We start from the raw sequence: 21,117 nt of genomic DNA on the forward strand, positions 1-21,117 counted from the left end.
TAGAATTATTTTGTATAATTTACTAGTAGCTCATATACTTGTGACACCAGGCCTTAGCACACACACTAGTGGACTCATAATTTTGGATTCATTGTATGATTTCGATTTGTACTCAGTTGCTTCTGTTTAAGTATTTTATATTTGTCATTTTGTAAATCTTTTAAAATGAGAAAAGTCATTTACTTGGTAAACTTATTTAAAATGGGAAGTTACTAGATTGTAAGGTGTTAGTTTGCCTAGCAATGGTGTTGAGCGTCGTGATGCGCCATCACGATTTATAATAGAATTGGATCGTGACATGTATCGAGGATCATCAAAATAAGCAAAAATCAAATTAACGTAATCCTCCCGGTTTGAGTGTTCTTGAGTATTACTTTGTCTTAAGAGTTGTTTCATGACACATTGTCAATTAGCTTATGGAGTAACAACGAACAGCAAGACACGTTAGCATTGAGTTGCTGACTAATGCAGTTTGGCTATTTCCTCCTCTCACCACGTTATAAAAAAAAGAAGTCATCACTCGCCACTTGTCCTGGAATACCAACCGACCATATTCGAATATTAACCTCTTAATTGCTTCTTCCATTTTATATACATGGTCGTTTCTCTTTTCAAGAATACAAAAAGAAAACTGAATTAGAGCAGTAAGTATTTCGTAACAATGGCTTCAGAGAAAGCAAGAAGAGATATTCATATCAAAGGTGTTGCTATTGGTCCTGGACATGAGGGCCAAAGCCTTACGCTTCATTCTCAACCTGCTAAAGTTGGAGGGCTCGAGTTCTCCAGTGGGGGAATGCAACAAGAGCAAATGCAAAAGCAAGAGGGTACAGAGGAGAGAAAAGCTCCATCTTTGGAGGAAATTGCACAGCAGAGGGCAACTGCACAACAGAATTCAATGGATGCGTTGACAGCTGCTGAAGAGCGGTATCAAAAGGCTAAGGAATTGGGGGCGTCTGCATTGCATGATGCGAAAGAATCGGCGAGTCATGGGCTTGGCGCTGCTGGTTATTATGCTACGGCGAAAGGTGTACAAGCCAAAGATAGTGTTACTCATGGTGTTCAAATTGGACCTGAGTATGTTGCTGACAAGGCTGGAGCTGCCAAGGACACCACCCTTGACAAAGGTCAGCAACCCAATATCAATTGAATTCACTAGTCTTAATAGGGATATGTGAACAGTCACTAATTTTCTTTTAACAAATGTTAAAGTTCTCACTTAAGAGTACAATGAATTAGTATTAGGAAACTTAAGGGTCGTTTGGTTGGTGGGATGGATGAGATAGACAAGGATATGGCATGGGATAGCTGATCCCTCCATTAGTATAAAATAATTTTTGGGACTAATTAGATACCCATGGCTAAACGCGAATCGTCCCGCATTTCACATTTTATTCCGAGATTGTTATCCATTATTCCCAACCAAACGGTTCCTTAAAGTTTAAATTTTATCAAATTTAAAACTTGGATTGATGCTGCAATTGCATTTTAGCAAATATTAAGTCTTGGATTGATGTTGCTTTGAAATTGAAGTCTAATATTTGCACATAGATACATAGGTGAAAGAAAACTCAATAACATACATTATTTAAGTGCTTATTGCTTGCCAAAAATAAATAAGTCCCTGTTTTCTGTGGTTTTTCCGGTTTTACGTGGTTTTCCTATGTTACAACTTCCATACCAATTCTGCACCATAAGTTCAAAAGTACAAGTATAAATTTAGTCCAATATTGGCAATGGGCCATATGGATATATATATTTGTCAAAAAATACAAATGACATTCTAGATCCATAAGTTTGAAAGTACAAGTATAATGAGTAACATTCTGGACCCATACTTGTTCAAAAATACAGGTATAAATAGTTGCAGGGCGCTGGTGCGTCAATACAAAGAACCTTAGAGTTAAAAATTTATCAAAATTAATCATTTGATCCGCCTTTGCTTGCACTGCAACCAAAGATATCCTATTCTTTCAAGTGCAGGTGCACAAGCCAAAGACACTATTGTGCATGGTGTTCAAATTGGATCCGAGTACGTCGCGGACAAGGCTGGAGCTGCCAAGGACACTGTTCTTGAGAAAAGTCAGCAAGCTTATGCTGCAACTGCAGATACCCTTACAAGTGCAGGACAAACTGCTGTGGAATCAGCACAGAAGGCAAAAGATTACACCCTGCAAAAAGCAGGGGAGACAAAAGATTATGCTGCCGAAAAAATCAGTACTGCAGCTCAGTCAACAACTAATTATGCTGGCGAAAAGGCTACACAAGCCAAACAGACTGCAGCAGAACTAAGTAAGACGGCTGCAGAGAAGACCAAGAATGCAGCAAGTTATGTTGGCCAGAAAGGTGTCGAAGCTAAAAACGCTACAGTGGAAACAGGAAAAAGCGCGGTAGGATATGCAGGGGAAGTAGCTGAAACTGCGAAGGATGAAACAGAAATTGCTGGTTTAGGGGCTGCACATTATACTGCTAAAGCAGCTGCAGAGGCAACCAAAGCCACGGCTGGTGTTGTTTCTAGGGCTGCAGGGTATGCAGGAGAGAAGGCGGTCGCGGCGAAGGATGTGGTAGCTGATGCTGGAAAGAGCGCCGTGGGATATGCAGGGGATAAATTAGCTGCTGCTAAAGATTATGTAGTTTCAGCTGAAGAAAGTGCAGTAGATTATACAGCTAGAAAGAAAGTAGAAGCTGAGAAACAATTAGAAGGTAATTCCAAGGTAAATATGAGGATAATAGCTACTACTACGTCTTTTTTTATGGTACACTGACGTCAATTAGTCATGATCATTTTAGCTGAACTAATGCAAAGAGGATTATCCTTTTGACATAGTTATATATATTACTTCCCCGTTTCAATTTATGTGAACCTATTTCCTTTTTAGTCCGTGCCAAAAAGAGTGACATCTTTCCCTATTTGGAAACAATTTACCTTTATGCAATGATTTATAGCCACATAAAATATATATGCTTCATTTTACACCACAAGTTCAGAAGTCTTCCCTCTATTCTTAAACTCCGTGCTCAATCAAATGAGTTCACATAAATTGAAACGGAGGGAGTAGATTTTAGACAAGAGGGGTTGCTCTGATGGTAAGCAACCTCCACGTCCAACCAAGAGGTTGTGAGTTCGAGTCACCCCAAGAACAAGTGTTTTTGGAGGTCTGTGGGGAGTTCTTGGAGGGAAGGATGCCGAGTTTCTATTTGGAAACAGCCTCTCTCTACCCCAGGGTAGGGGTAAGGTCTGCATATACACTACCCTCCACAGACCCCACTAGTGAGATTATACTGGGTTGTTGTTGTTTATATATTAGATTTTATGTTTTGCTTATATTGTATTAAGCCTGTGTGAAGCCTCTCTACCTTATCAGAGGTAGGGGTAAGTTTTGCGGACATATTACTCTTCTCTGACCCCACTTGTGGGATTACGCTGCGTCTACTGTTGTTGTTACTTTATACTGTGCGTTACTGACTAGTTTTAAACCACGTCTGTTGTTGTTGTTGCTTTATACTGTATTAAACGCACAGTTTCAAGACTGACTAGTTTTAAGGGCCAAAAAGTGATAGCTGATTTTCTTGTTAAATATGTGCACAAGGAGAAAGCGAAGGCGGAGTCATTAGTGTGGAAAAGCGCGAAGTAAAGGAGAGGGGAGAAGAGAGCAAGCAAGTGCAGCAGCAGGGAGGAGGGGTGCTACAAGCTATTGGGGAAACTATAGCTGAAATAGGGAAGACTGCCAAAGATTTTGTTGCTGGCAGTGGCCAGTTTGAGGGGAGTGAACCAGTGGGAATAGAGAAGAGAAGTCAATCACAATGAAATGGCTGAGTTGGCGCATGCTTTTGGTTTAAGTGTTTCCAGTCCTTTTTGAGAAGGTTGTCTGGTTAGGGGAATGCTTCATAATAGTTATAAAAGGGTCATAAGTACATACATATTTTGTTGTTACAAGTGCAATTTCTGTATGAGTCCTGATTGTGCAACTTCTTTTGTTATTAGTGAAAACTTTTGCAAGTGTGTGATATATTCTTTAAGTTGATCGTAGACACACAAATCTGCAACAAAATTGGATAGCAATATATTTGTCCAGCATCCTATCGGTACAATCCAAGATAATCTTTAACTTTATGATATGTAATGTATATACATCTTAAACTCAAAAAATATCATATCCATCAAATCCAGAGTAACGTAGATATGCATTACACAGCGAAAAGAGGAGGAGGTCCAAATTTGCTCTTGAGCAATTTTCTCATCCGTTTAACTTATAGTTCATTCATATTCTTGTCTTCATCAATTTTTTTTATTCATATTTTTCCTTGTCATTGATAGAGTTCCAATATGAAACAAGCAGATCCCATGAGTTCGAATTTGTCGACTTTCGACAATGATACAAAATTACCCTCATGTTACAGCTCATTAGAGATCAAGAGTAAAAATAAGACTCTATCCTAATAACGAAGTAATATTAAATCAAAAGTGTAAAAGAGGGCAAAAGTTATTCAATTCCGAACAATACATACAACAACAAATTTAACCCTTTCTCAAAGTATAAAAGTAGAGCAAAGTGATGGAAAGAGTCTGTCAAAAAGGGATCTTATCAGCAAACCACTTCATGACACGAATAGGAGCCTTAATCAACGCCAGCCCAAATTCAACCAACACTGTCACACATATGCAACATGGACACGTCGACCTATACACATACACACATATATAGTCAAAAAATAATTCATAAACAATTACCTGAAATGAAAATTAAATAGAAAAAAAAAAAAGAAGGAAAAAGAGCTAATAAAAAACCCGATAATCCAGATGAAGACGCCGACTATGGTGATAAGCAGGGAAATGAGAGCAAAAGGGAGGCCTAACAAAAAGGCCAAAGGTCTGCAACTGCAATCAATTCCTGGACACATTCTTCTTTTCAATCCAACCTTATAATTTCTATTTCTGCTTCCCCTCTTTTATACTCTCCATCTAGTCTTTTTCACTTGGAGTAAAAAAGCAAGTGAAAAATCATAGCACCTGAAATGGACTAAGGATCAGATCCTCTATATTAAAAAACCTCCACTTTGTGTCCCAGTAGAATTAGATTCTGATCTCTGTGCTGTTTCGATTGAATTATATTATCTATGTTTTACAAGTCCCTTTTTGGATGAGTGATCATTGGTACGAATCTGGTTCTAATTTAAAGTCGAACATGTGTTGCACGACTTCGGGGTTTGGGGGGGGAGGACTTATTAGTTTAACTGAACATATAATTTTGACATATAATATAAATTTATACGTAAGAATCTACTAAAATCTCGACAAGTATTAGATTTGAACCCAATAATTTTAAATAGTGTATTGAGGTCAATGTTTAAAATCTTAAAAGTTAAACTCACTAAATTTAAATCCCAAATCTACCTCTACGTGACTCTAAGACAATATTTTACAAACAAAGACTTGCTTTTATTCATGAAGAGTGAGTAGAAAGATTGTCGTTGATTAGATTGTAACCAAGAATATGAGTTTCCCACTTCATTTGAGAGACATCTGCATCTTTGTTTATTTAAAAGATGAATCAAACGATTCGAGTCATGACATCAGGACCCTCTACGTCACTAACAATGAGCGCGGTTCATAGGCTAACATATACGAATAAAGGGTAGCGCGGTTCACGAAGAAAAGCAGCACCCAGAGGCGGAGTCAGGATTTAAAATTTATGGGTTCAAAATTCTAAATCGTTTAAGTTAGTGGGTTCTAAATTAAAAATTTGTACATATTCAATAGATCTCTTAAGACAAATATAAGGTTTGAACAAAAACTATTGGGTTCGGCCGAACCCGTAGCTCGTATGCTAGTTCCGCCCCGGGCAGCATCCAAAGGAATGTAATGTAGACAGCTAACAAAAAAGGAATATTAAGAGTATTGATGGATAGAGCTATCAAATACCTATACTGATGAGAGATAACATGTAACTTGTGAGAATTAGTCAACTGTGCGCAAGCGGTCTCGAAATAATAAGTAGTAATAGGCAAATTTATCAAAGAAAATGAGAAAGAAAAAGAAAGAAAAAACTTCCTTTTATTCGAGAATAATACATCCTTGCCATAATTGTTAACACATCAAGATTCAGATTCCATGCCTAAAGAGAACTTACCACATCGGTCAATACTTGACCGATATAGCGCTTAATATTAAAAGCACTTTTAATTGTCAATACTAACAATCACTTTTAATTTATGTGATATAGCGCTTTGAAATTTGTGGTCTTAAATATGATATAATATTTTTGTTACTATAAAAGCTTCTCATCAAAGCTAAATTGGTAAGTTTAAATGAAGGTTCCCCAAAAAAATGGCCGTTGTGAAATACTAAACCAAATATAAAAATATTATTCTTTTAGGAATAGATTAATAAGAAAATAATATCGCAGGGAGTACTTTATAGACATATCAAGTTCAAAAATTCATAAACGCGAAATAAACACGCTACAAAACAATACCATTTATATATGTTATTTTTCTTTAGGCAAAACACGTAGTTTACCCATTAACGTTGCAACAAAATCTCTATTGCACACCTTTCGTTCACCATTTTTTTTACATTCCCAATCTTTTAAAAGTGTGTCTAAGACACACCATTTCTGATCAAGTGTCACTTGCATGTTTACACACAAAACGCGCGAGAAGTTTATAAAAGAATCCCATATTTTTGTCCCCCCACCCTCTTGTATTCTTCCTCAGAACCTCCCCCCCTCCCCCCCTCCCCCCAATCTTCTTCCCCATATAGAATTTTTCAAAGAACATAAAATTTCAAATATGAAAATTGAGTGTTTTTTGTTGGTTTATCGTTTAAATATTGTGAAAATCATAAATTGTGATAGATTTAAAAGCTTTAACAATAGTTTGAATGTTTGGTGAAAAATTCTAGAATCTATCATTATTGGGGTACAAAAAGCTTGAAAATTCAATAGGGCCTTGTTAATTATTGGGTTGTCGTACTCAATTTATTGCTCGATTTTGTTGACTAGTTGTTTAAATATTGTGGTTGGATTTTGGTATTGTTGGAAACATTCTAACAAACAACCATAGTAGCAACAATGGTGCTTAAGAGTAAGAAGATGATGTTTAATTGTAGTTTCAATTGTTTTTTTCCCTAAGTCAATAACACATGTCACATTCCTATTAGGCTTTGACTTTTACGTTATCCGAAAAATTGATCAAATACCAAAATGATATGTTTTAGACACACTTTTAAAAATTGGGGGAGTAATAGATTTTCCATGAATGGTGTGTAACATGAGTATTGCTGCAAGGTCGACATGTAAACTATGTAAGTTTTCTTTTCTTTATGTTCTAATTTAATATGGTGGTCGCATCGACTTGGTCATTGCAGAATAAACACACACATTCAGGTGGCACGTGTCTAAGAGATGCAGCGTTTGAAAATGGATCAAGTTCATTTACTCGGATAGGTAAATGGGCCAGACTAACGCTCTTGGTCCGAGCCCATATTCATTCCATTAAACATGATACATGCGCAACTGTGTTACTAAATTATTGAACATGACCAAAGCGGGATGTAATATGTTTTCCAGGGATTCAGCCGACCTATATATATATAGACAATAACTTAAGACAATATTGAATTCTTGATTCATAATTTCATAAGTATAATAGTTTAATGATAAGATTATCAGATCAAACCCATTAACTTTAAATTCCGAATTCTAAACATGACATCTAACGTTCTTTAGAGTTCTATTGAAAGATTTAGAGCCAACGTGATTATCTGAATAATCCTTTGACATAAATTGAATTTATGTATCGATCTTTATGTCTTCTAATGGCATATTTCTCTTTGTTATTTGATTTATCGTTACAATATTTGTTTTTCAGATTCTGCATCTCACCTATGACTGCAATCCTACAAATAGTTAACCCCAGAAATATAGTGGGCATGCAATTGAAGAAGATGCATTCTAGTAAAAGTATAAAAGCAGGGGCGACCCTTCCATAAAGCAAGTAAATCAATTGCTTTAGGATCCATATTTATGGGGGCCCCATTTTTGTTACACCAAATAGGCTATGTATAAGTTTTAAAAAAAGGCTATGTGTGAAAGTATAGGGGGGGGGGTGAATTGTATATTTTTAAACTTAATCTCTATTAGTTGACTTGTTTGTCAATTAGTCGACTAGATGCAACAACCCAATAGTTATAATAGCAGAATGTAAAATACATAAAGTAAGTGCAGGAATTAAAGACACCCAAATTTTATACTGGTTCAGATTCAATGTGAATCCTAGTCCAGTCACCTTGGGTTGCAAGGGAGTTCTCTTTAGTAAATGCGTTTCTCCGAGTATAATGGAAATGACGTGATAGCTCAGTTCCTATAACACTCGTCTCTTTTGATACAATGTCTCACCAGTGTTGTACTCTCCTTTTTCTCTGACTTGTTACACAATAGATCTTAGAGAACTACAATATTTGTTTGTAGTAGAATAAAGAGAGGATTTTTGGTTCGATCAAACTATATTTGTCTAAGGGTTGATGCTGAGTATAAATACTTTGGTGAAGACCGTTTGCTGACGAGACTTGACAACCCAAGAGATCTGATCCTTGGAAAGAGATTGATTCTTTCCAAGAATAAGATTGCTTGTCGTTGCTCTTTCTTTGATGAGAGGAAATTGATAGCTTTCCTTCTATAGTTGTTAATGATGAGGATTTACTCCTTGATTGTTGGTCCTTCCGAAATTAGCCGCTCAACTACTCTTCTCACAGAATCTTCGATGCTTTTTGACTGCTTCAATCTTCTGGATTTGAATATCCTGTCCTTGATTAATGCCTTAAGTTTAGGCTTGCTTGATTCTTTCCATCACAGTTGTCCGTAATCTTTGCTGATTGATTTCTTTCTTTAAGCATCCAGATTTGTTGACTGATTCATAATCTTTGCTAATTGATTTCTTTCCTTAAGCATCCAGAATCAATCTTGTAGTAGCTCATTGATTCCTTGTTCTTCTGTAATTAATTTCCTGCACATATGTATTATTTGCATTATTAAAATTAGATCTAACAATCTCCCCTTTTTTGATGATGACAAAATAATATATATGTATAAACACCAGTTGACTTCCTTGTGTTTTACTCCCCTCAATGTATGCAGTTGACAAGTTCATGGTACTCCCCCTCAGTTCATGCAGTTGACTAGTCCATGGTTGGAGTCGACTCCTGCCATAGAGGATGCTACTTTTTTTGCCACACAGTCAACTATACCTGTACAGATAACATATACTCTTCTCCCCCTTTTTGGCATCAGCAAAGAGGGAACAAACCAAGAGCTAAACAGAATATATATAGCATTAAACTATAGAGTTATAGTCTAAAAAAAAGAAAAACAAAAATTACCCAATGGCTGAGATAATAGCCCAAAAAAGCATAGCAAAAAAATTGTCTTAAGAAACCACATTAATGACGCAGAAAATAAGTAAGAGTGTTGCAGATGACCTCCTTCAATTGTTCAAAGATAGCATTGGCTGAGATTCTCACTTCATCCAACCTGTCATGAATCTCCTTGAAAGCTTTGACAACATTCTCCCTAACTCTAAGAACAACAACTCGAATTTTTACACATCAGACCCTGTTTCCTTGGAGATGGCATGAATATCACCAACAGTAGACTGAGTGGCTGTGAGGAGATTTTTGATTTCAGAGAGTTGAGTGTCAATGCCACAAAGCTTTTCACCAAGGTCAGGATCACCAGGGCTGGTATGAGAGGCAGAGGGTTTAGGTTTGGGCTCTATAAGCATGCTTTGTTTCACCTTCATGCTTCTTAACCTAGAAGCCCTTAACACTCACATATCACATACTTGCAAAGTCCCTAGAGTTGTAAGACTTTGAAACAATGATGAGGGGATAGTTGGACAGGGAAATTTAACGAACTTCCAGAATGTGAGTGATGGCCATGCCATAGGGTAGACTGGTGGGATCTTCAGCACTTTCAATCATGAAATTAATGACCCAGGATGATAACTTTATTTTGAGTTTTGTCACAAGGTAGTATACTAAGAAAGTATCTCTTTGAGAGAAGGTTGAAAAGGAACTAGTGCGAGGAAGCAGAGTAGTTGCTACAATGTGGGCCAGAACTCGAGTTTCGAAACTAACATCACTGGGACCTAACTGGTTGGGAAGGGAGTCAGAGGGACACTCAATAATATACTATTTGTGTTGGTCAAAAGAAATTTCAAAATCATCGGGCTAGGTGTTTTTGAAAAGCATAGGAAAACCAGAACATCGACACTGAAAGAGCGAATCAAACAGGGCACAAACAAGAACAATGTGCTTACCTAACACTAAGTATTCCAACCTGTTAGGTTTACTAGAATGGAGATTAGCATAAAACATCTTTACTAGGGGTTCATAGACCTTAGACGGAGGAATAAAAAGGAACTTAGCCCACCCTTGATGAACAAAAAAGGTTTTTGACCTTACAATTTAGGGCTTCCATGTCGTCAAGGTCGACTACCCTTCCATGAGCAATGGGCTTGTCCTTCAGAGCAATAAAGAAATCCCTATTTGGAGAATCCTAAAAATTTAGGTCAGATTCTAGAGAGCCAAAAAGATCAATCTTGGATTTCTTTGGGGTAGAGGAAACAGAGGGGTCTTCTATGGGTCATTTTCCTAGGGCTTTTTCTCCTATGTTTTGAGAGTGATCAGAGAAATCTCCCTGAGAAGAGGCGAAACCCTCAGAGTGGTCGGACCCTAGGTCTACTTGTTCTAGGGGCATAGAAGTGGTTTTTTCTTTGGAGCGGGTACTTTTTCTGGTAGAAGTAGAGGGATTCCTGGGTTGTTTGGCCATTGAAGGAAGGTGGTTTGATCGGAGCTTCAGAGAAGGGTTTCTAGATGATAGAGATGAAAGTGACTGAAAAGGGGTTCTCCGCCTTAAGAAGAGAAACTTCTGATGGTTGAGTACAGAAAAGGAAAAGGCATTAGTTGAAGGGACGCAATGATTGGCTTTGCAACTTTGAACGACGAACTGATGTGAAAGAAGAAAAAAAGAGAGGGAAAAACGGAGGCGTAATTAATGCATGAGTAAAGGACAACCATTACACCTGTAAAAGTATCTGCAGTACACATAGGTCCTATAGGTTATTAGTTAAGCAAGTAATGCCAAGTAATTTTCTTAAAGCACAAAATCTATCCTCTAATAATGGCTTAGTAAATATATCTACTAACTGATCAGTAGTTCCAATAAAAGATATTTCTATGTCTCCCTTAAGAACATGATCTATAATAAAATGATGCTTGACATCTATATGCTTTGCTCTAGAATGATTGTGACGAACCGGCTGATCGTCTTAAGAATTAACGCCTTGGTGCCCTATTAACTACTTTCCACGTGTTTATTTCTGCTATTTTGATATGCCGGTATGTTCGGTTTGAGTTTCGGAGAGTTTTGGGACAATCTGTCCCTAAATGAGAGCTTAAGTGATGAAAAGTTGACCATAGTCGGAATAGTGTGAAGACGACCTCGGAATGGAATTCCGATGTTTTGTTAGCTCTGTTGGGTGATTTCGGTCTTAGGGGCATGATCGAATGGTGTTTTGGAGGTCCGTAGCTAATTTAGGCTTGAAATGCCGAAAGGTCAAATTTTGAAGTTTCCGGTTTGATAGTGAGATTTTGATCCGATGGTTGAAATGAAATTCTGGAAGTTGGAGTAGCTCCGTAGTGTTGAATGTGACGTATGTGCAAAATTTAGGTCATTCGGACGAAGTTTATTAGACTTTTTGATCGAAAGCGTATTTTTAGAGTTTTGGAATTTTTAGGCTTGAATCCATGGTTGGTTTGTCATTTCGATGTTGTTTTAGGTGTTTTAAAGATTGTTATAAGTTTGGACAGTAGTATTAGACTTGTTGGTACCTTTGGTTGAGGTCCCGGGGGCCTCGGGAAGATTTCAGATGGTTGACGGAAGGATTTTGGAGTTTGGAGTTGCAGCTTCAGCTGCTGGTTTTCTGTCATAACCACGCATGCGAGTGTGGGACCGCAAGTGCGGCGCCACAGAAGCGGCTATGAGGCCACAGAAGCAAGATTGGCCCAGGGCTCCAGGATCTGCATGTGCGGTTGGGTTTTCGCAAATGCGGTGCCGCAGATGCGGCCAAACAACCGCATATGCGGACCCAGCCCGTTAAGTGACTTTTCGCACCTGCGATGCATTCTTCCGTAGGTGCAGGACCACAGGTGCGCTCCCTTGACCGCAGATGCGGTAATCGCTGGGCAGAAACATATAAATGCTTGCCTTCACGAAATTTAGCTATTTTTCACCTCTTTTCAAATAGGAAGGAGCTTGGGGAGCATTTTTCAAGAGGGATTTTCAGAGGAGTTCACTGGGGTAAGGTCTTTGGTCCCTAAACGCGTTATTGGAGTGATTTTTATCATTATAAGCATAAAAGGTTAAGGAAAATCAGTGGTAAATTGGGGATTAGGGCTTGACTAATTAGAGGCATTTGAGTGAAGATTTGAGGGACCAATTGAGGTCCGATTTTGGTAATTTTGGTATGACTGAACTCGTGAGAGTGTAAGGATTCCGGAAATGTAAATTTTACATGATTCCGAGATGTGGGCCTGAGGGGCATTTTGGTTATTTTTCCTAATTTTGCGTATTAGTTTAGAATTTCTTTGTAGCATCAGTTACTTGAAGTGTTATTTACATAATGCAATTGAATTGAATAGATTTGGGTGATTTAGAGTCGAGTACTTGTAGAAAGAGCATGGTTTCAGATAGATTTAAGCCGGTTCGAGGTAAGTGGTTTGCCTAACCTTGTGTAGGGGACCTTCACCGTAGGATTTGGTATAATTGATAATTGAAATGCCTTGTATGTGAGGACACGAGTGCGTACTTTAGCTAATTGTTGAAAATCCGGTTTTCTTTAAGTAATTTCAATTGTGTTCCTTTTTCCTGTTTTATACTACTTGCAATTTAAGCCTGTTGTTGGCTTAGGAAAAGCATGTTTAATTGACTAAATTGCTTATTTGCTTAAAATACTTTAATTGCATTATATGAAGCATGTTAGGTTAGAATTACCCGTTTTACTTGGTACGAAATTGAGTTTAATTGACTATTCCTTGTGTTGGTGCTGCGTGTTTTACTTTGGGACTACGAGACAGCATCTCGGGAGATCCCCTGCACATATTTATGATTTGAGCTAAGAAGCGGGATACCGAGAGATCTCTAGCATGTATATTGGGGATACCAAGAGATCCTCGGGATACCAAGAGATCCCTAACATATATTGAGGATATCGAGAGATCCTCGGGATACCAAGAGATCCCTAGCATATAATGAGGATACTGCGAGATCTTCGGGATACCAAGAGATCCCTGGCATATAGTGAGGGTATTAAGAGATCCTCGGGATACCGAGAGATCCCCGGTTGTTATCCTTATGATTGTTTTGCCTCTATTTTAGTTATTGAGTTCCTCGTGTTCCTGTATTTAATTCTTATTGTTCGCTTTCCGCTATACTACTTGCCTTATTCTGTCATACCTTGTATTTTTATTTATCTCAATAGGGTCTGACCTTCCTCGTCACTACCCGATCGAGGTTAGGCTTGGCTCTTACTAAGTACCGCTATGGTGTACTCATGCCCTTTCTGCGCATGTTTTTCATGTGCGAATCCAGGTACCGCAACTCAGTCGTATCACCCTTGAGGCGAGGAGACTGCTCTAGAGACTTCGAGGTATATCTGTTGCATCCGTAGACTGAGGATTCCCTTTCCATTCTATCTTGTAGTGACAACCCTTCTATCTTTCTGTTAATGTAGACATTCCGGAGTTAGAGCATTTTATTATATTCGTAGCTTGTGATTCATGGGTTTCCGGGTTTTGAAAAAATGTATTGGTTTTAAGAGTTAATATTGTGTATGTCGAGCGGTACTTTTAATCGCTGTTTCATTACTCTATCTATGTTTTAAATTGTTTTCTTCCGCAAATTTGGTTTATCTTCCACAATTTACGCTTATCTAGTCGTAAAGACTAGGTACCATCACGATGGCTCACGGAGGGCGAACCGGGATCGTGACAAGTTGGTATTAGAGCTCTATGTTCATAGGAGTAACGAATCACAAACCGGTTTATTAGAGTCTCGTTGATCGGTATGGAGACGTCTGTACTTATCTATGAGAGACTATGTAACTGTTAGGAAAATTCCACTTCATTTGATTTCCTTATCGTGCGAGATTTTGATATCACAATTCTAAACTTCTGTATTCTATTTTCTCACAGATAGTGAGGACATACGCTACCCGAGATGATCAGGCACTCGCGCCCCCTACTGCAGCTATCAGAGGCCGGGGCCGAGGTAGAGGCCGAGGACGTGCACGTGGTGCAGCCAGAGCACCTGTGCGAGCTGCCACCGGATACCACCAGCAGTTCCAACAGGAGTTCAGGCGCCTGATACGCCTACTGATACTACTACTCCAGCACTTCAGGAGACTCTGGCACAGTTCATGAGCATGTACACCACTTTGGCTCAGGCAGGGTTGCTTCCCCTTGCTGCAGCTACATCTCAGGACGGGGGAGGAGCACAGACTCCTGCCGCCCGCACTCCTGAGCAGTGAGTGCATGTTGAGAATGTCCTTGAGATTATTCCTGTACAGCCTACAGTCCGAGATCAGCCTGAGGATAGGGAAAAGGTTTCCAAAGATGAGCAGTTGAGGATTGAGAGGTTCAAGAAGTACAAGCCTCCTGTATTTAGTGGTCTAGCATCGGATGATGCTCTGGGATTTCTAGATGAGTGTTACCGTATTCTTCGTGCCATGGGTATATCAGGATCGAGCGGGGTTTCCTTCACTACTTTCCAGCTTCGAGGAGCCGCCTATGAGTGGTGGCGCATATATGAGTTAGACAACCCGGATAAGGCTGCTTCACTGACTTGGACTCAGTTTTCAGATTTGTTCCTGAGAGAGTATGTTCCTCAGATCCTCAGGGACGCATGGCGTGCAAAGTTTGAGCACTTGCGCCAAGGTTCTATGATTGTCTCAGAGTATGCTGTCTGTTACACTAGTTTGGCTAGACATGCCCCAGCTTTGGTTTCTACTATTTGCGAGAGGGTTTGCCGGTTTATTGAGGGCCTTATTCCCAGCATCAGGTCTAGCATGGCTCGTGAGTTGGAGATGGATATTTCTTATCAGCAGGTGGTAAGCATTGCTAGGAGGATTGAGGGTATGCATGCTAGGGAGAGAGAGGAGAGGGAGGCCAAGAGGTCTCGAGAGTCGGGCCATTATTCTGGTGCCCGTGCCCCAGTTGTAGGTCGTCATGGTAGGGGCTAGATGAGTCGCCCTATTCATTCAGCTCTTCCAGCAGCCAGTGGTATTCCAGCTTCTCCTAGGCCTCCAGAGCCTTATTATGCACCTCCAGTATCTAGTGCACCTCCTGCGTGAGGTGCTTTTTGGAGGTCAGTCCAACACACTTGGCCCAAGCCAGCCACAACTGCCACGTCCTCCCAGAGCTTGTTTTGAGTGTGGTGAGGGATTGCCCTAGACTTGGGAGGAAAGCGCCTCCACAGATTTCTCAGCCACAATATGCCTCGCAGAGTGCTCAGGCTATGGTTATAGCTCCAGTTGCTACCCCACCTGCTCAGCCAGCCAGAGGTGGAGGCCGGGGAGGTAGAGGTTGCCCTAGAGGGGGAGGCCAGGCCCGATACTATGCCCTTCCACCTGTACCGAGGTTGTTGCCTCCGATTCTATCATCACGAGTATTATACTAGTTTGTCACAGAGATGCATCGGTTCTATTCGATCCAGGCTCCACTTACTCTTATGTGTCTTTTTATTTTGCTCCGCATTTGGGTGTACCTCAGGATTCTTTGAGTTCCCCTGTTTATGTTTCTACTCCTGTGGGAGATTCTCTTGTTGTGGACCATATTTATCGATCGTGTTTGGTTGCTCTTAGTGGTTTTGAGACCAGAGCCAATTTATTGTTGCTCAGGATGGTAGATTTTGATATTATCTTGGGCATGGACTGGTTGTCGCCCCATTTTTCTATTCTTGATTGTCATGCCAAAACTGTGATGCTGGTTATGCCAGGTGTACCGCGTATTAAGTGGAGGGGTACTTTAGATCGCACTCCCAGTAGAGTTATTTCTTTCCTTAAAGCTCAACGTATGGTTGAGAAGGGGTGTGACACATATTTAGCTTATGTGAGAGATGTCAGTATTGATACCCCTTTAGTTGATTCTGTCCCAGTAGTACGGGATTTTCCCAATGTGTTTCCAGCTGATCTTCCAGGCATGCCGCCTGATAGAGATATTGATTTTGGCATTAATCTGTTGCCTGGCACTCAGCCCATTTCCATTCCTTTTTACCATATGGATCCTCCTGAGTTGAAGGAGTTGAAGAATTAACTACAAGAATTACTTGATAAGGGTTTTATTCGGCCCAGTGTATCACCTTGGGGTGCTCCTGTCTTGTTTGTGAATAAAAAGGATGGTTCTATGCATATGTATATTTATTATCGCCAATTGAACAAGGTTACAGTGAAGAGCCGTTATCCTTTGCCTCGTATTAATGATCTGTTTGACCAACTTCAGGGCGCACAGGTGTTTTCTAAGATTAACTTGCACTCAGGTTATTATCAGTTGATGATTTGGGAGCCAGATATTCCGAAGACTGCTTTCAGGACTTGGTATGGTCATTACGAGTTCCTTTTTATGTCATTTGGGCTGAACAATGCCCCAACAACCTTTATGCATTTGATGCACAGTGTGTTCCATTCGTATCTTAACTCGTTCGTCATTGTCTTTATTGATGATATTCTGGTGTATTCCCAGAGTCGGGAAGATCATGAGCAGCACCCGAGGACCGTGCTTCAGACTCTGAGAGAGAAGAAGTTATATGCTAAGTTCTCGAAATGTGAGTTTTGGCTGGATTCTGTGGCATTCTTAGGCCATGTGGTATCGATTGAGGGTATTCAGGTGGATCCGAAGAAAGTGGAGGCCGTGCAAAGTTGACCCAGACCATCCTCAACTACAGACATCCACAGTTTCTTTAGCTTGGTGGGTTACTACCGTCATTTTGTTGAGGGGTTTTCATCGATTGTATCCCCTATGACTAGACTGACCTAGAAGGGTGCTCCGTTCCAGTGGACGGAAGAGTGTGAGGCGAACTTTCAGAAGCTCAAGACAGCTTTGACTATAGCCCCAATTTTGATACTGCCTACAGGTTCGGGGTCTTATATGGTCTATTGTAATGCCTCGAGGATTGGCCTCGGAGCGGTGTTGATGCAAGATGGTAGGGTGATTGCCTATGCATCCAGACAATTGAAGGTACATGAGAAGAATTACCCTGCCCACGACCTTGAGGTAGCTACCATTGTTCATGACCTGAAGATCTAGCGCCATTATTTGTACGGGGTTCCTTGTGAGATTTATACTGATCATCAGAGCTTGCAGCACCGGCTCAAGCAAAAGGATCTAAATTTGCGCCAGAGGAGATGGTTAGAGTTGTTGAAGGATTATGATATCACTATTTTGTATCACCCAAGCAAGGCCAATGTGGTGGCCGATGCCTTGAGTCGCCAGGCAGAGAGTTTGGGGAGTTTAGCTTATTTACCAGCATCGGAGATACCTATGGCGATGGATGTTCAGGACTTAGACAACCAGTTTGTGAGATTGGATCTTTTGGAGCCCAATCGGGTTCTAGCTTGCGTGGTTTCTCGGTCTTCCTTATTTGATCGTATCAGGGAGTGTCAGTATGATGACCCTCATTTGCTTGTCCTCAAGGACAAGGTTCAGCATGGTGATGCCAGAGATGTGACTATTGGTGATGACGGAGTATTGAGGATGGAGGGTCAGATTTGTATACCCAATGTTGATGGGCTTCGGGAGATGATTCTAGAGGAGGCCCATAGTTTGCGGTACTCCATTCATTCGGGTGCAGTGAAGATGTATCAGGATTTGAGGCAACACTACTGTGGAAGTGGATGAAGAAAGATATACTTGGATTTGTAGCTTGGTGCCTCAACTATCAGCAGGTGAAGTATGAGCACTAGAGATCGGGTGGGTTGCTTCGGCAGATAGAGATTCCGGAGTGGAAGTGGGAGCGGATCACCAAGGACTTTGTAGTTGGGCTCCCATAGAGTTTGAGAAAGTTCGATGCTATTTGGGTGATTGTGGATCGGCTGACCAAGTCCGCTCACTTCACTCCTATGTGTACTACTTATTCTTCGGAGTGGTTGGCAGAGATTTATATATGGGAGGTTGTTCGTCTGCATGGTATTCCAGTTTTCATCATTTTAGATAGAGGTACTCAATTCACATCATGGTTCTGGAGGGCCATTCAGCATGAGTTGGGTACTCGAGTGGAGTTGAGTACAACATTTCACCCTCAGAAAGACAGACAGTCCGAGCGCACTATTCAGATTCTTGAGGATATGCTCTGTGCGTGTGTGATTGAGTTTGGAGGGTCCTGGGATCACTTCTTGCCATTGGCGGATTTTGTCTACAACAATAGCTATTAGTCCAACATTCAGATGTAACCGTATGAGGCTTTATATGGTAGGTGGTGTAGATCCCCAGTGGGTTGGTTTGAGCCGAGTAAGGCCAAATTATTGGGCACAGACTTGGTATAGGATGCTTCGGAGAAGGTTAAGGTGATTCAGGATAGAATCCGTACAGCCCAGTCCAGACAAAAGAGCTACGCAGACCAGAAGTTTTGTGATGTTTCCTATATGGTTGGAGGGCGGGTTTTGCTTCAAGTTTCGCCTATGAAAGGCTCATGAGATTTTGGAAGAAGGGGAAGTTGATTCCGAGGTTATTGGCCCTTTTGAGATATTGAGGCGTGTTGGGGAGGTTGCTTATGAGCTTGCCTTACCTCCCAACTTGGCAAGAGTTCATCCGGTATTTCATGTTTTGATGCTCCGGAGGTACCACGGTGATCCGTTGCACGTGTTGGATTTCAGTTTAGTCTAGTTGGACAAGGATCTATCCTATGTTGAGGAGCCAGTGGCAATATTGGACAGGCAGGTTAGAAAGCTGAGGTCAAAGAACATTGCATCCGTGAAGGTTCAGTGGCGGGGTCAGCCGGTCGAGGAGGCGACCTGGGAGACCGATCAGGATATGCACATCCATTACCTTCATCTTTTCACTACTTCAGGTATGTCTCTATGCTCGTTCGAGGATGTGACGACCCGACCGGTCATCTTAAGAATTAATACTCCGATCCCCTATCAACTGCTTTCCCCTTGTTTATTTCTGCTATTTTGACTTGCCGAGATGTTCGGTTTGAGTTTTAGAGAGTTTTGGGACAATCGGTCCCTAAATGAGAGCTTAAGTGTTGGAAAGTTGACCGTAGTCGGAATAGTATGAAGACAACCTCGGAATGGAATTCCGATGGTCGCGTTAGCTCCGTTGGGTAATTTCAAGCTTAGGGGCATGATTAGATGGTGTTTTGGAGGTCCATAGCTAATTTAGGCTTGAAATGCCGAAAGGTCGAATTTTGAAGTTTCCGGTTCGATAGTGAGATTTTGATATGAGGGTCAGAAATGGAATTTCGAAAGTTGGAGTAGCTCTGTAGTGTTGAATGTAACGTGTGTGCAAAATTTCAGGTCGTTCGGACAAGGTTTGATAAAATTTTTGATCGAAAGCGTATTTTTAGGGTTTTGGAATTTTTAGGCTTGAATCCATGGTTGATTCATCATTTCGTTGTTGTTTTAGGTGTTTAAGGATTGGTATAAGTTTGGACAGTGGTATTAGACTTGTTGGTGCCTTTGGTTGAGGTCCCAGGGGTCTCGAGATGATTTCGGATGGTTGACGGAAGGATTTTGGAGTTTGGAGTTGCAGCTTCAGCTGTTGGTTTTCTGTCATAACTGCACCTGCGAGTGTTGGACACAGGTGCGGCGCCGCAGAAGTAACTATGAGGCCGCAGAAGCAAGATTGGCCCAGGGCTCCAGGATCCGCTGTTACGGCAGGGTTTTCGCAAATACGGTGCCGCATATGCGGCCAAGCGACAGCAGATGCGAACCGAGCCCATTAAGTGACTTTTTGCACCTGCGATGCATTCTTCCACAGGTTCGGGACCATAAGTGCACTCCCTTGACTGCAGATGTGTTAATTGCTAGGCAGAAACATATAAATGCTTGCCTTCGCGAAATTTAGCTATTTTTTTTACCTCTTTTCAAACGGGAAGGAGCTTGGGGAGCATTTTTCAAGGGGGATTTTCAGAGGAGTTCATTGGGGTAAGGTCTTTGGACCCTAAACTCGTTATTGAAGTGACTTTTATCATTATAAGCATGGAAAATTAAGGAAAATTAGTGGTAATTTGGGAGTTAGGGCTTGACTAATTAAAGGCCTTTGAGTGAAGATTTGAGGGACTAATTGAGGTCCGATTTTGGTACTTTTGGTATGACTGAACTCGTGAGAGTGTAAGGATTTTGGAAATGTAAATTTTACCTGATTCTGAGATGTGGGCCCGAGGGGCATTTTGGCCATTTTCCTAATTTTGCGTATTAGCTTAGAATTTCTTTGTAGAATCTGTTACTTGAAGTGTTATTTACATTATGCAATTGAATTGAATAGATTTGGGCGATTTGGAGTCGAGTACTCATGGCAAGAGCGTGGTTTCGGATTGATTTGAGCTGGTTCGAGGTAAGTGGTTTGCCTAACCTTGTGTGGGGGACCTTCACCTTTGGATTTGGTATAATTGATAATTGAAATGACTTGTACGTGAGGAGACAAGTGCGTACTTGAGCTAATTGTTGAAAATCCAGTTTTCTTTAAGTAATTTCAATTGTATTCCTTTTTCCTGTTTTATACTACTTGCAATTTAAGCCTGTTGTTAGCTTAGGAAAAACATGTTTAATTGACTAAATTGCTTATTTGGTTAAACTGCCTTAATTGCGTTATGTGAAGCATGTTAGATTAGAATTACCCGTTTTACTTGGTACAAAATTGAGCTTAATTGAGTATTCCTTGTGTTGTTGCTGCGTGTTTTACTTTGGGACTACGGGACGACATCCCGGGAGATCCCCTGCACGTATTTATGATTTGAGCTGAGGTACGGGATACCGAGAGATCCCTAGCACATATATTGGGGATACCAAGAGATTCTCGGGATACCAACCGATCCCTAGCATATATTGAGGATACCGAGAGATCCT

The 21,117-nt window shown here is 40.6% G+C and overlaps 1 protein-coding gene across 4 annotated transcripts; it reads left to right on the plus strand.

Annotated features, from left to right (window-relative positions):
- The first annotated feature begins 582 nt into the window (after positions 1-582).
- On the plus strand, positions 583-4,000 carry LOC107831439 (uncharacterized). Of its 4 annotated transcripts, none has more exons than XM_016659200.2 (3): positions 583-1,124; positions 1,981-2,700; positions 3,588-4,000. In XM_016659200.2, the coding sequence occupies exons 1-3, from the start codon at positions 662-664 to the stop codon at positions 3,803-3,805; spliced, it is 1,401 nt and encodes a 466-aa protein (XP_016514686.1). In that variant the 5' UTR covers positions 583-661; the 3' UTR covers positions 3,806-4,000. The 4 variants fall into 4 exon arrangements, with proteins under 4 accessions (XP_016514686.1, XP_016514687.1, XP_016514689.1 ...); XM_016659201.2 differs by having other exon boundaries at positions 3,591-4,000; XM_016659203.2 differs by having other exon boundaries at positions 1,981-2,711; positions 3,591-3,772.
- The last annotated feature ends 17,117 nt before the right edge of the window (positions 4,001-21,117 follow it).

The sequence above is a fragment of the Nicotiana tabacum genome, chromosome 8 (genome assembly GCF_000715075.1).
Source record: "Nicotiana tabacum cultivar K326 chromosome 8, ASM71507v2, whole genome shotgun sequence".
Lineage (NCBI taxonomy): Eukaryota > Viridiplantae > Streptophyta > Magnoliopsida > Solanales > Solanaceae > Nicotiana > Nicotiana tabacum.

What these genes read in the sequence shown, in the direction of transcription:
- LOC107831439 (XM_016659200.2), top strand. Translation starts at nt 662, where the DNA reads ATGGCTTCAGAGAAAGCAAGAAGAGATATTCATATCAAAGGTGTTGCT. An exon ending in GGACACCACCCTTGACAAAG is followed by an intron (nt 1,125 to 1,980) that starts GTCAGCAACCCA and finishes TTTCAAGTGCAG; the next exon opens with GTGCACAAGCCAAAGACACT. An exon ending in AGCTGAGAAACAATTAGAAG is followed by an intron (nt 2,701 to 3,587) that starts GTAATTCCAAGG and finishes TATGTGCACAAG; the next exon opens with GAGAAAGCGAAGGCGGAGTC.